Source organism: Papaver somniferum, chromosome 7 (assembly GCF_003573695.1).
Source record: "Papaver somniferum cultivar HN1 chromosome 7, ASM357369v1, whole genome shotgun sequence".
NCBI lineage: Eukaryota > Viridiplantae > Streptophyta > Magnoliopsida > Ranunculales > Papaveraceae > Papaver > Papaver somniferum.
The window spans coordinates 230,633,346-230,647,770 of record NC_039364.1 but is presented as its reverse complement, the minus strand read 5'-3'; the positions used below and the strand labels follow the sequence as shown (position 1 = coordinate 230,647,770).

General features: G+C 35.6%; 2 protein-coding genes across 3 annotated transcripts; one reads left to right on the top strand and one right to left on the bottom strand.

Moving 5' to 3' along the window:
* The first annotated feature begins 2,565 nt into the window (after nt 1-2,565).
* On the top strand, nt 2,566-8,829 carry LOC113299795 (potassium channel KAT3-like). The gene is made up of 13 exons (XM_026548882.1): nt 2,566-3,324; nt 4,142-4,357; nt 4,632-4,793; nt 4,926-4,983; nt 5,101-5,418; nt 5,641-5,880; nt 5,960-6,058; nt 6,135-6,167; nt 6,915-7,100; nt 7,210-7,293; nt 7,462-7,519; nt 7,943-8,086; nt 8,467-8,829. Exons 1-13 carry the CDS (start codon nt 3,044-3,046, stop codon nt 8,568-8,570), a joined length of 1,983 nt encoding a protein of 660 aa, XP_026404667.1. The 5' UTR covers nt 2,566-3,043; the 3' UTR covers nt 8,571-8,829.
* LOC113299796 (F-box protein At3g07870-like) lies at nt 8,766-13,718 on the bottom strand. Of its 2 annotated transcripts, XM_026548883.1 has the most exons (7): nt 13,570-13,718; nt 12,029-13,313; nt 11,533-11,594; nt 11,223-11,371; nt 10,980-11,114; nt 9,006-10,064; nt 8,766-8,897 (listed from the first exon to the last, which is right to left on the bottom strand). In XM_026548883.1, exons 2-6 carry the CDS (start codon nt 13,300-13,302, stop codon nt 10,017-10,019), a joined length of 1,668 nt encoding a protein of 555 aa, XP_026404668.1. In that variant the 5' UTR covers nt 13,303-13,313; nt 13,570-13,718; the 3' UTR covers nt 8,766-8,897; nt 9,006-10,016. The 2 variants fall into 2 exon arrangements, with proteins under 2 accessions (XP_026404668.1, XP_026404669.1); XM_026548884.1 differs by lacking the exons at nt 8,766-8,897; nt 9,006-10,064 and having other exon boundaries at nt 10,986-11,120.
* Between the last annotated feature and the right edge of the window lie 707 nt (nt 13,719-14,425).

Below are 14,425 nucleotides of genomic sequence, written 5' to 3'. Positions count from 1 at the left end.
AAATTTGATTTCCATTTTTAATTAATTGGTACTTATTACATTTAGACTTACATTTAGTTAACTTGATTATATTTAATAACGAAAAAACAACATCAAACTAAATTGGATTAGATTCATGTAAATGAACCTTATAGAGTATATTCAAAGCGGCTTGTTGGATAATGACAATATTTATAACGGTTATATTTATGACAACTATTTTTTTGAAATTACTAACGATTATATAATAACGGGTCTATTTTTCTTACAAAATACCACATTTAAAAAAAAAATTAACACGACCTATCGAAGTCAATCTCAACCAACATCGTACGGGATTGAAGACGATTTTATTTTTACAAAATACCACTATATAATAACAGGTCCATTATGTTTCATGGATGACCATAGTCTGATGTGATACCCTTGTATGTATTCTAAGTGTCCATAAGTAGGTTGTTCAAGAATCAGGATTGGTCTTGAATCGCAACCGGAAAATATCGGATGTTTGCAATATCATGATCATAAATGTCTTGAAGAACCACACATGCTAGATGATGCTATGGAGAAGAAAGAAGATGAAAATGTACAAGCACTGTGCAACATCTTGAAACTTAAATCAAATTGAAGAAATTACAGCGGGACCACCGTGAAGAAAAAAATCACCCTAAAACTTGCAACTTAAAGCCAAGATGAAGAAGTCACAGCGTGACCACTGTGGAGAAGAAGAGTTTCCCACAATCTTAATTGGTGGATGTTCAAGCCCTGGTTGCAACTTTTTCATGCACTTGCACACTTCTACAGAAGAAGACACATATGGAAAATACTTCTAGAAATGTCCTATATGTTTTAAACTGGAGCGGACTGATTAAGTGTATGAACTGATTCACAATCGTTTTATATTTTAGTTTGGTGTTATGTTGTCTTGTCTTTAATCAATGAAAACGTCTTTGTATTTGTACATTCAATGTACTATCATACTAATTTGAACCCAAAACTACTTTAGATTAAAGAAATTACATAAGATTAAAGCAACTACACTGGATTAAAGTATACTACATAGCCATTAATCTATAAACCTTGTTAAGTAACGTTGTCGTTCAGCGACCGGCTGGTGGAGCATCCAGGAAGCAAAAGGGGTTGAACCTGTGAAGCTCTCTAAGGATGTTGGAATAAGCTTCGTAAACGAAAAGTGACCCGCTAGATAATTGCCAACTCTCTAGTGTTCTTGTACCACTTTATTAGACCTTCACCGTTCAATCTACTGCAATTAATTAGTATGCACCTGAGCTACAAATTGCGTGATTTCATGATCAATTAGCTTAAAACGATGCGACAATTCTTGATTCTCATGCATAAACGGGTTCTCAGTTTCTGAGGAAAACATTCAAAAACCTCATGCCAGAAAACCTGAAATGATACGTCTTGACTACAATAGATATTTTCTCTTGTTTGAAAAATATGTGCTCTGCATTTGCTCTACAAATAACTAAATTTTCATTTTGAGTAAACTTAACACCACAAACTCTGGGAGGCATTTTTAGGTGAGTCGAGAAGAGTTGGAGTTAGGAAATGTAGAAGGTGTGAATTTCAAGTTGAGGAGAGTCTAATATATATGAGAAATAAATTAGAGTCGTTGGATGTTGCCATTAGCGGCAGAACTTGTCACGCGGCTGGCCTTCAAACACCTGCGATTGAAAATAGACTGCACATCGAATCTAGAGCCGCGACATAACAAGAGACGTGGTCTGGTCGTACTAAGCAAAACCCACAAATTTATTGGTTTATTCATCCGTTTTTTATGTTTGTCCATTCCATATTGGGAGCAAAATGGATAAATATAAGATTTACCCATCACAAATGAATTGCCCTTATCTTTCAACCTCCAACCCTTTGCATAAATTAACTTTAAGGCTTCTAGCATCCAGTGCACCTGACAGTAAAAACTTAAGATTGGAAAACTTTAATTTAATTTTAGCTTTTAATCGAGTCTAATATATGTTCCGATCAGTACTTATACATCGTTTTCATGTGGAACTCATCATTTTTTAAAGATTTTATTATATGTATTTGTAGGAGTTAGAATCGTTGGGTCACCAGACGTAACACAAATTGTAGTTCTGAAATCTATTTCTAGATGTCACAATTGTTATGGACAAAGATAAAGATATCAATCAACAATTAAATATAGTTGTCTACACTTATCATGAAAAACTCTGAAAAAGATCTCGAGAACCTTTTTTGAATCTTTTTTTTTTAAATCTTACACCTAAATCCATGGATTATGAACACATTGGAATTAAATTCCTTCCGTTTAATCTTTTTTGAATTTCTATGAAAAGTCTTTCCTTACTTATGGGCATTGCTATCTTTCCTTACACTATCAAACACAACATAAGATATTTCAATTGGATTAACATCATTTATAAAATTTTGAGACCACAACATTAACCTCTTGGACCTATCTTACACCTACAATGGTTTCAAGTTAGAGACCTCTTGGACCACACCATAAAGTAAGTATTAACAAAATTTCTCCTAAACAAATTTATACACCAAACCTTCATAGAACTTGCCCCATAATAAATTTCCAAACTTTTTGAGTGATACTTTTTTCAAGATTACTTCCCTGAAAAATCAGAACTCTGCAACCATTTCGTGAAGAACTACTACTAGTATTTCTCCACTGAAATTCCTAGCAAGTAACCAAGCAAAATATACTGCGAAAATATTTTGAGTAGGGTCGGGTCAGCAAGTAGTTCACAAAAGGCCAAGCAGAATTGCCAAATTGCTCGGGCTGTTGAACACGGATGCCCTTTCCCGTGTGGCATCATTCATAACGTTGACCATTATATGATTTTAATAATATTACCACCTTCGTTCCATGAAGTCAGACATCAGACAAAATGTATATATTTATACAGAAAAAGAGGGAGGGAGACAAATTTAAGCATCTCCTTCTTCTTCTTCTTCTTCCTCCTCATTTCATTCTGTTTTGGTACTTCGTGATTTGATATTCATCTGGGCATCAGCTCTTGCGAACGAACATCCAATAAACGGAACGATGCCGTACAGAGAGAGTATAACGCAGTCACCGGCACCGTTGCTGGCAGGGAGATCACCGGCGACGTCGACAGACAGTACAATGATGTCACCGGCGCCGTTTTTAAATAGCAGGTCAGCAGTTCCAGCTGCGCCGTCCATGTTAGTTCGACGTAGGAGTGGTGAAATAAATAACTTAGCAACACTTTCTAGTAGTATTTTGCCAGCTTTTGGAACTGTTATTGATGGTAATTACCTTGACCTTCAAAGATTCATCATCGCACCCTATGATCGTCGCTACAGGCAAGTTTAAGCTTTCTCATCTTTTTGTGTTTCTATTGCTAGTTTCTTTTCTTGCATATTTGATTCAAAATTTGTACATGCAAACACTGTTTGGTATTCAGTAAGATCTTCAAAGGGTCAGTTCTAGAGCTTAAAAATATTCTATCATTTAATACCTACTAGGCTACTACTATGGTTTAGTTTCATTTCTGTTCTACCCAATTCATCCCCGGAATTCTGATCATAAAAAAAAAAAAAATCATCCCCGGAAAATTACTTAAATTGTTCTTGTACTACCATGATAAAAAAATGGAATTCTCATTCTTCATCACCGCTTTATTTTGAATCTGTGGGCTATTTTTCATCGTTCAAACTTCAAATCTAACTCTTGAAAAAAAAATCACCAGTGTCGTAAGTTAAAATATACGGTGAATAGGGCGGTGAATGGGGCTAGTAGAAGCTGACATTATAATAGGGCGGTGAATGAGTAAATTCAAAGCTATGCAAGGCAGTAGGCATTAAAAAGAGAGACTTTTCTGATAAGTCAATAAAGTAGTTTCTTAACGATTACGTATGTTGAAACAATAATATCACTATCCTGTGCACCCATTTTTGAGGCGGGTGCACAATACAACTCATCTCCAATAGCCTAGTGTACTTTTTCAGTTTCAAAAACTGGGTGGAGATAACCCCTTCATTCGCAGAACATAGATAGATACACAGTTTGTATGAATGAGAAATTGACCGACTACTTGAATACTAGTTTACTGTTGGAAACTGGTATTGGTTCTTGTTTGTTGTTATTATTCAAAGATTTTATAATTTAATGGAATTGCAGGTGGTGGCAACTGTTTCTTGTGGTTCTAGTCATATACTCAGCATGGGCATCCCCGTTCGAGTTAGCATTCGATAAGGTGGCAACAGGGTCTCTAATGCCTGTTGATTTAGTGGTCGATGGCTTCTTTGCCATCGATATTGTTCTTACTTTCTTTGTTGCCTACTTGGATAGATCCACTTACCTCCTTGTAGACGACCGCAAAAAGATTGCAGTGAGGTAATTTTCTTCTCCATCCTGTTTCTGTATTTTCTGGTGTTTGGAAGCATTTTGCACACAAAATTCTCTGAAATACTTATACAAGTGAAGATGAGTGCCAGCACAGGACTGTATCTGACTGAATAGAAATTCACCACCTTGTACATTTATAAACCGTACCAACAATTCTGTTGATATAAATCTTGAGCATGTGTGAACAACATTAGTATGGTCTTACCTTGGGCTTTAATATTCCTTACACATCTTCTCACTTTTCACATTTTTCTCAAAACAGGTATTTGACCAAGTTTTGGCTTCCACTGGATGTAGCCTCAACCTTGCCATTTCAGCTCATATATAGAGTTGTAACTGGGAAAACAAAAACAGGTGCTGTTTTTGGTTTTCTCAATCTCCTTCGATTCTGGCGACTACGTCGTGTTGGCAAGCTTTTTGCAAGGTCAATCATATATCCACATTCCATGACTAAATATCACGGCTTTAGCCGCCTTACTACCTTAGAAGCTAGAACCTATCATGAATTTCTATGTTCTAAATATCTTTATCTATCTTTTTCTCGTACTTAAATCAGGTTGGAAAAAGACACACGGTTCAGCTATTTCTGGACAAGATACATTAAACTCATTTCTGTAAGCATTTCTGGGGACTACCATATTTGTCGGACTTCACTAGTTTATAGGGTGTTTACAAAATGTATTAGCTAACTAACTTGGATTACTCATAAATTTAGTTTTTGTCATTCACAGGTGACACTATTCATAGTGCACTTTGTAGGCTGTTTCCAATACTGGATGGCTACCAATTACTTCGATCAAGAGAAAACATGGATTGGTGCTGCATTAGGAAATTTTGAAGAAAAGAGTATTTGGATAGGCTACACATATTCTTTGTACTGGACTATCACCACTCTAACGACTGTTGGCTATGGAGATCTACATGCCCAGAACACTAGAGAGAAGATTTTCAACATCTTTTTCATGTTTTTTAACATTGGTCTCACTGCTTATCTCATTGGTAATATGACCAATCTTATTGTGCATAGTGCCCACCGAACTTTTGCTATGGTAAGGTCTAAACTTTTTCCTTCTTTCCGTAGTTCATTCCAACTACTTGAACATGTTTCTAAGACTGTTAGGCATCATTGGGTTGAATGCATAGTCCATACATGACAAACACAAAGTTCATAGTTATCTCTGTTTAAAAGATCTAACTTACACTAAGTTTTCGTTCAAGCGAAATGTTATTTTTCTTACTTAACTGTGTTAACTTGAGAAACTGCATTGCAGAGAGATGCAATCAATAAAATATTGAGATTCTCTAGCTCAAATAGACTCCCAGAGAACTTAAAAGAGCAAATGATGGCACACATGCACCTACAATTTAGGACACAAGAGATGCAGCAAGACCAAGTGTTTCAAGATCTACCTAAAGCAATAAGATCTAGCGTAGGTCAACATCTTTTCACAACAACCGTTAAGGGTGGTTACCTGTTCAATGAAGTTTCTGAAGATCTTATTGTTCAGCTGGTAAGCTTTTCTTTTAGATTACACCATGAGTTTAATTCCAACGTCACCAATGGCAATAACAGAATGCAAACTTCTGCAGATTACTGAAATGAAAGCAGAATATTTTCCACCAAAAGTTGATATTATCATACAAAACGAAATACCGACAGACTTCTATATTATAGTTTCTGGGCAAATGGTAAGACATTTATTCCACTGGAAACGTATCTCCTTTCTTGAAATGCCGAGGTTAATTAGTCTGCCGTAACCTGCAGGACTTGCTGACATACAAAGATGGAACAGAACAGGTATTCTTTCATAATTTATTTTGCCAATTGACAGTTTACTTAGTTGTTAAATGCATGGAATAAATATTAGAGTAATATGAAGTAAAGAATATGAATGTAAGTTAAACAGGTGTATATCAACCAACTTCCGCGACAAATTTTCAGTACATGAGTATAGGAGAACTTCATTAAATAAATCATAAAACACGGAATGTTATAACAATTCTACATAGAAAATGACAGATGTGAGAGAGAAGACACATAAAAACACTTGAGACTGTTTCGCTATTTTACCATAGCATCATCAAAAGAGGACACTAGAAATTTCATGAGATTTTATTTTCCACGAGTCATCCTCAAGGAAAATAGCCCAACTACATACAAAACTAGTTAGGCGATAAGTCTGATGACAGGCAAGTGACAGATTGTCATTTTTGCTCTCATGAATGATGAGGTGCAATAAAGATGAAAGCTTGTCGAAGTGCCATAAGTCTGTTTAATTGTTTGCAATGAGAGTTCGGCAACAGCTAATGAAAAAAGTATGTTAAACTCGGTGATTTTATTCAGGATTAGTCTCAATGAGAATGATAACACTGTATAGCATATTAACCATATAATGTGATGAACTAGAGCAGTGAAACGTGGTATGATACAAACATATGAATGCTAGTTATCTTGACTTCAAATAAGAACATATTCCTCTGAAATTCAGCATGTTATGAGATCCATTTTGCTGTGTCAACTCTGAACTCTGGTGCTTTTTTACAGGTTTTATCAAAATTAGGCCCTTCGGAAATGGCAGGAGAAATAGGGGTGCTTTTCAATATCCCACAGCCATTTACAGTGAGAAGCAAGAGGCTTTCCCAGGTTATTCGAATAAGTCATCAGCATTTTAAGCAAATTGTGCAGCAACATGCTGATGATGGATCGCGAGTCATCTCAAATTTCACTGAGGTTTGGACTTTGGATTTCATACAAAAACATAACAAATAAAATGCCACTAAAAACGGTGAAATTTTGTGCAGTTTTATTTTAACATCTCATGTGATTCTTCCATCTGCAGCACTTAAAGACCATACAAACAGAGATACTCGAACAAATTCCCTTTGTGACAGAATTTCTTGGTGACCTCCACAATATACCCAAGGTAAGAACAACATAGTGCGCAGGAAATAACGATGTTACAATGTTCAGCAGTATCCATGTAGCATGTTATCCTTTTATATGTCATATTTATAGTTCATTCTTACCATAACTAGAAAACATAACTCATCTAGCTGGTAAAGTGTAAAATGCTAATTATATGTGATTGCAGCGAAACATCTCGAGAGGGGAGGTAAAAGACCGTGAAGCATCGTCAAGAAATGCTAAAGGTAAAGGTTTATTACTCAGACCTATACTTATCATTTATTATTATGTCAAATCATCTATATCTAAAATTGAAAAATCTTGCAATTCGAAAAAAAAAAAATGGTCTAGCCTATCCAAGGGAAAACCAAGTATTGGGACATTAGGTAGCATCATATATACAATGGATGGAACCACAGGCCAAAAATACCTAGATAGCTCAGTCTCTTCAACTACTATCAATTGTTAAAGGAGTTTTCCATACAATGTTTATTAATGAAGCTAAAGTTTTCCATACAATGTTTATTAATGAAGTTTTCATTTTTATTTTACGCCATCTGATGCCCGGTTTCAATAAATGACAACTTCTCATGTACAGAGAGAAAGCTAAGCACAGTATACCTCATATATATTTCGAAACATTTACGAATTATGGTAAAAATGTGCAGGAGTTCCAGCAAGTCCTACACGTGCCCTCATGAGGTTGATAATTCACGGGCATCATCCAGATGAAATAAATACAACAGAAAGCAACAAGCCTGGAAAACTCATCCATTTGCCAGGATCAATGGAAGAGCTTTTGCAGTTGGCAGGTATTGCGGATTGAATATTTTTTTCAAAAGTTTCTCAACATCCGATTTTGCAGATAAACTCAATTTGTTATCTAGGTTCAACTAACATTACAGCAAGTACCACCTATATCCTATAAGAGATTCAGAATCTTGCAGTATTGTTTCCAACTGAATAAAATCAAGAGTTTAGGCTGATAGTCTATAGATGAATTACACACATAAGCACCACAAAATTAAACACTAGGACGAAATGCAAGTTACATATATTACATTCGAAGTAAAAATGATCATTTAGGTACTTGCAAATGAAAGATGCACCTATGAATGTCCTTAACATATCACATGCATGGAATTGTGGTATGTCAGTCGGATAGGGTATTAACCTTGTTTCATGGATGCAGAGACAAAATTCGGTAAAACGGGGAGCAAGATTATAATGACTGATGGATCAGAAGTGGAAGAGTTGAGCGTTTTAAGAGAGAATGATCATCTGTTCTACTGCTGAGAGAGACAAATTCTTTTGCTTCCTTTCATCCAACATGTATAAATTCGTTTCAAGAATGTAAACTAATAATTAACTAACCATGATATGTATCAAGCAAAAAGTTCACTTCAGTAATATCTAGTTGCTGGAAACACATAGAGCAGACTGATATAAGCAATGTACCTTTTGCAGCTTAAATCCCATCTCTCGTGTTGAGAGTATCTAAATTCTTGTAAGCAGCTTTTGGGAAAAGAACTCCTTGCACTTGTCTTTTTTTCCATTATTTCGCTTGCGCTTCATCAATTTCCCTTGTTTTGCAAGTATTTTTTCCATACAAATGAGATTTCTCTATATGTCAAGATTATGAAAAAAGCAGCAAAGAACACATCAAATGAACAGGAAGCATAAAACTGGTTTAGGAATTGGGAAAGAAAAATGAATCTAATTAAAGCATACCTGGAAAATCTAAATGAACAACAGAATGATCTTCAATTTTTAGATCTGGAGTTGATAGACTTATAAAAAAATTTGAGATCGGCCACAATTGAACAAGTATAAAAAATTCTCAACAAATTTTTCTTTCGAGGATTACAGATCTCCTAATTGGAACAATAAATTACGAAACTGAAACAGAAAAATGGAAGAAAAGATTGATTGATAAATTAACTTTTATTGCTCCTTGAATCTGAGGTTTCCATGTTTCTTCCTGCACAACGACTCGAACATTGTCGTGATTAAAGTGAGAAGTTTCCGAATCAGAGATATAGCACTTCAATTCGATCGTCTGGCCTCACCTGAGCCTTGTCAAAGATGAACCAGCCACAGAGAAATTTATGAACCTGATTTTCATGTCCTCACTGAATAGAGAAGAATTCAAGAAATCTTTCGGGAACTATCCATAGAAACCAAGTACCTTTTGGAAGTGGACCTAACAGCTCAGCCAAAGGCCTTGGATTTGGGAGGGGTAAACATCTTGAGAAATTATGCTACCAAAAGCACGATTTGAATGGATAAACGATGTGGCGTTAATTATACAAGTCCAACTTTTATACAACGGATTAAGTCGGACAAAAAAAACCCAGCATAATCCAACAATGAACACCATGTGCAGCGAAAAGTTCTCTTGCTAGCTCAATCTAATGTTATAAGTCAGACAAACAAACCTAGGAATTAAGAACTATTGTGTCAGAATGCTAGGACTCTCATTTTCTCTTGGACTGACTGCACTTATCCAAACCCAGCATAAGTGGAGTCTTCAGTAGAATCATGTTTAGTTGGAAAACCTTATCTTTCTATAATATGTAATCTTGTAATATTTTTTAATTTTTTTCTCCCTCTTCTCACCTCTTGCAATAAGTATCTATTCTATCCCTTGTACATTCTTCTTTCTTATCAAAAAAAAAAATGAACACTTCAGAAATCTACACAAACACATAAAGGGAGCTTCTTTGGCTGTTCTTGCATCAGCTACTCCTGCCGCTGCTCAAGAATTAGCTCTGGTGTATGTGATGTTACCTGCAGCATTTGTTACTGTTAAAACTAATCCAATCCTGATGGACATATTAACATCAGATAAAAGTATTGAAATATAAAACAGACTTGTGCACTCTAACTGAACAACAGGATCCCCCTGCATAGAAGTATTTGTGACAGAACCAAAGAGCATTTGTTAAAAGTCTAAATAAAATCAAACTGATATCTTTAAGCAGCTTAGCAGGCTAGGCTTCTTATACCTATTTATTACTTGTTCAAAGCAAGATTTATTTCTATCTTCTAAACAAACGAACAACTAAAAGAAGTTTATGTTAGAACTTATTCAAGGTGGTATATAGCCTGTACTCAGAGAATCATCTAGCTGAGTTGAAAACTTAAGATTAAAAAAAATGAAACAAACAGCAAACAGATCAAAATAGCAAAAAAGAAAAAACGCAATTGATAATACATGGGGCAAGCAGGTTACCGTTTATCTGTTCTTATAATGACAGGTCCATTCTTTTCAAAAGTATTATATTGGGTCAATTTTTCAACCTAACAAGCAGCAATGTAGCATCCATATGCCTTCCAGTTCAGACTAAAAGGTAGCTTACTTGATATTTGTGCCCTTTTAAGTCCTAATTATTCTGAAGTAATATGCTCTCCTAATTTATAAATTAATCAATCCAGCTTGACATTCCTACTACCCAATATGTTTTGCAGCTAATCTAAAGCTCTAAACCTTTCATTATCACTTGACAAAACCTACAATCTTAATAAAGGCATGCATGGTTTTCATAGTGGACCTCTGTCCTAGTTTTAAGTTCCATTGCCTAACATATAAAACTAGTACTGAGAACCACAAAGTTCAATGAACAACCAGCCTCACAAGTTCAATGCACCGTAGATAGTAATATAAGAGCAAAATCGTAGATAGGATCACAATGAGTTTCTTACCTCAGCCTCATCATTCAGATCCTTCTTCTGCTCGTTTGACCAGTTCCCCATCTCTTCATCACCAGCAGGTACCATAATAACTCTTTGTCCAATTGGCTCTTTTGATAACTTTTGTATTTCATATTTTGGTATACTCTATAACTAGAGAAAGAGGAAATAAAAGTAGTGGTGGTTCGTTAGTGTCAACAGAAAATATGCAAAGATATATGTACATAATACCGAATCAGAAGACAGAAACCTTACTTGTCTGTTTCTCATAGCATTGACATAATACCAAGGTGGAGGCATGTTAGGATCAACTTCCGTTTCAATCCCATTATACTTATTTTGAATCAACTGATCCAGATACCAAGGTGTATATTCCTTAGGTAAACGGATCTGTAATTTATCAACTGGTTAAAAAACATCAATAACGAGATTCATTAGCAAAAATTCAACATACAACATAAGGGAAACCCATCAGAACACTAATTACTAACTTATACGAGTAGATTGAGCACTTGAAACCCAAAAATGAAAAATTGATTTCAATCCTAAAAGAAGAAAATCTTACCATATTTGGTTGCCATTATTGGGAATACCTTCTCTTTCTTCTTCTTTGTTCTAACTTGAAACCTGTTACAGCATAAGAACCCTATTAATAACTCATGATAATATCTGACCTAATAAAAAAGGGTCACATTCAGGCACATATTGCTGCAGAGCAAGCGATAGTATTTGCAGACTGATTTAAAGATTCACAACAAGAAATCAAATTTATTCATTTATTGGTTTTTTGAAAATATATGTAAACACAGTAATTTAGTCTTTCCAGGAAAGTCAGGACAGGTAGATTTTACGAAAATGAATCCATTAGTTGATCCGTTTCCATTAAAGTGAAGTTCACAACCAAGTTCTAATTAAAGATACCAAACAAAACAATCAATGATAAAAAAAATTATATTCAATTTAAATATGCCTCATAACTAGCAGATGAGAGGATATTTTTTCATGATCAAGCACAGAAGTTATCATCATCATACTCATCGCCAAGACTAACTCCACCTTACTGATCAATAACATCATCTTCGCACGAACTACCAACCATGTGTCTCTTTGATTTTTCTCCTATGTCTCTCAACGAAATAAAGATGTTTATGTGAGCAATTAGCTTGGCAGCAGAAAAATAATCAGTCGAAGCTTTATCATCATCGGAAATCCTTTTCAAAATTGCCATCTTCGTGTCATAAGAGTAAAGCACAAAGTTATCATACTTGAATATGATTTCTTCGTTCTTCGTTAGTAAAATAGGCTCAAATCTCCATTGACGAGAACCCACTACCCCTTCATAATCAATATCAAAATCCATACACCAAGACTCCTTCAAATGACTACTTTTCTTGAAAGACCATATTTCCATGCGCAATTTATCCGTGTAAAGACACAAATTCCCTTCCAATTCTATAAGTCCACATCTATCACCATACTTACGGCCAAGCATACAAAGAGGTACCGGGAGCAATCGAAATTCTTCGTTCGCCAAGTTGAAGGCCACAATTTTATTGAAGGTATGCCAGTAAATATCTCCATTTGAATAGGACCCTCCTCCAATTGTATTCAACATGAAAGAAATTTTACCTTTTGATCTCCACCCACAACCACTACCAAGCGTGTATACTTCAACATTTCCTTCGTGGTTAATGCTGGGATAGTAAATTCTAACAACCTTGAACTCATTGGTTGACCTAACATATCCAAATCCACATGATATGAGAGGATACATGCGACCCTCTCTTTGTATTATGCCATCAGGCTCAGACATATCGACATTATCTCCTTCATTTAATCGAGGAAGATAAACATATTCTCTTGTGATGGGATTACAAATATATATGGGATCTGCAATTAAATCGTGCCATATCAATATACAAATCAAACCATTGCAGGAGCCAACTAGGTGATCGATTATATAATCAGGGTCCGTAGGTGGATGATAAATCCTCTTCAAATTTTGCTTATAAGAATAGTTTTCATCCATGCTAATGCAAATTCTATCACCTAAATGTCCACCGTCAAAAAGCAAAACTGTGCCATTAACATCATTAAGGCCACAAGCAAAAAAGAGACTTGGTTCCAACTTAACAACCATATCATCATTATTGCCAACTCCAGATACACCACCGTCGAGATGGTTAAGCTGGCGGCTGAGGTGCATTTTATAAAAGTGAGTTCCGGTACAGATGAGAGTTTGCCACCTTTTACATACCAATTTACACTCTAAAACAGACTCGGTTGGAACTCGCGAAAGAAGATCTACCATAACATCCGAAGGAAGACACTCCATTGATCCTTGCACTAAATAAATAAATAAATAAGTTCAAAGAAATTGCTAACATGAGACTGCCTCCAGTTCTAGACTTCTAGTGTCAAATATTTTCATGTTCAGATCTTTCAAGTATGGCAAAATTAGAATGTTTGTGATCTAACAGTCAAATTTGTTCTCTTCCACAAAAAGTAATAATAATATAAAGTGATCTTCTTACATTACAGAAAACTTAATCAATTGAATTTTCAATAAAATCCCAAAATTCGAAACTGAGAATGATCATACCTGACTTCGTTTCTTTTTACTTCTATTGGACTTGAACAGAGGATTGTAAGATATAATATCCTTCTCCAATCAAGCCACAACCTCTCTCCCTCTCTCTCTCTCTCTATACGTAGTGTCTTATGCCGATCTAAAAAATTGATGAAGAACAGGGAAAGAAGTATTGTGGATGAAAATTGGGGGAGAAATAAACGAAGGGAACCAAGTACGAGGGATTCCCGCGAAGGTGGGCCGTAGTCGAACGGGGTATTCACATGTTTGCTCAGGCTAAGTCCTATGGGCTAGATTTGACTGCTAGATTAGCCAATAAGTATTGCAATTCCAAAAAAAACATTGTTGTTTATTTGTTAACACTACTAGTTCTCTTTCCTAGCATTTGCTCGCATGTGAATTAGCAACGAGATAGTTGCGCTGAATGGTTCAGCCCCACAAAAATTATCTTTTCGCGGAACGGTTCAGCGCATCTAGATTTATTTTTTAATCTGACGGTTGAGATTGGTTGTGCTGAATCATTCAACGCTGGCCGCTGTTTGATTTTGCGACTAGCATGCTAGATTAGCACTGCCATAGAACTTAGGAGGTTGTCCTAACTGACATGAACTGCTAATCTAGTTGTTAAATTAGCTCATCATAGGACTTAGCTTTAAGATAGGATGTTGTTAATTTGTTAAAGGGGCGGTGGCGTTATCACTGGGGTCTTGGTTTGGTCTGGGTGGAAATATATATATGAATAAACACAGACTTGCCCCCTTTTTTTAAGGTAAAAAATGAGAAAATTTTAGTGTACATTAGACTCGCTAGATTGGGGTACCGTGTACAAGAATTTAAATGGACCTAAAAGCAAGGTTAAGGGATGATG

Coding starts and splice junctions, on each gene's coding strand:
- LOC113299796 (XM_026548883.1), bottom strand. CDS start 13,302: ATGGAGTGTCTTCCTTCGGATGTTATGGTAGATCTTCTTTCGCGAGTT. Junction 11,372..11,532: donor AATAATGGCAACCAAATATG/GTAAGATTTTCT, acceptor TTTTTTAACCAG/TTGATAAATTACAGATCCGT. Junction 10,065..10,979: donor ATCTGAATGATGAGGCTGAG/GTAAGAAACTCA, acceptor CAAATGCTGCAG/GTAACATCACATACACCAGA.
- LOC113299795 (XM_026548882.1), top strand. CDS start 3,044: ATGCCGTACAGAGAGAGTATAACGCAGTCACCGGCACCGTTGCTGGCA. Junction 3,325..4,141: donor CCCTATGATCGTCGCTACAG/GCAAGTTTAAGC, acceptor ATGGAATTGCAG/GTGGTGGCAACTGTTTCTTG. Junction 4,794..4,925: donor GTTGGCAAGCTTTTTGCAAG/GTCAATCATATA, acceptor TACTTAAATCAG/GTTGGAAAAAGACACACGGT.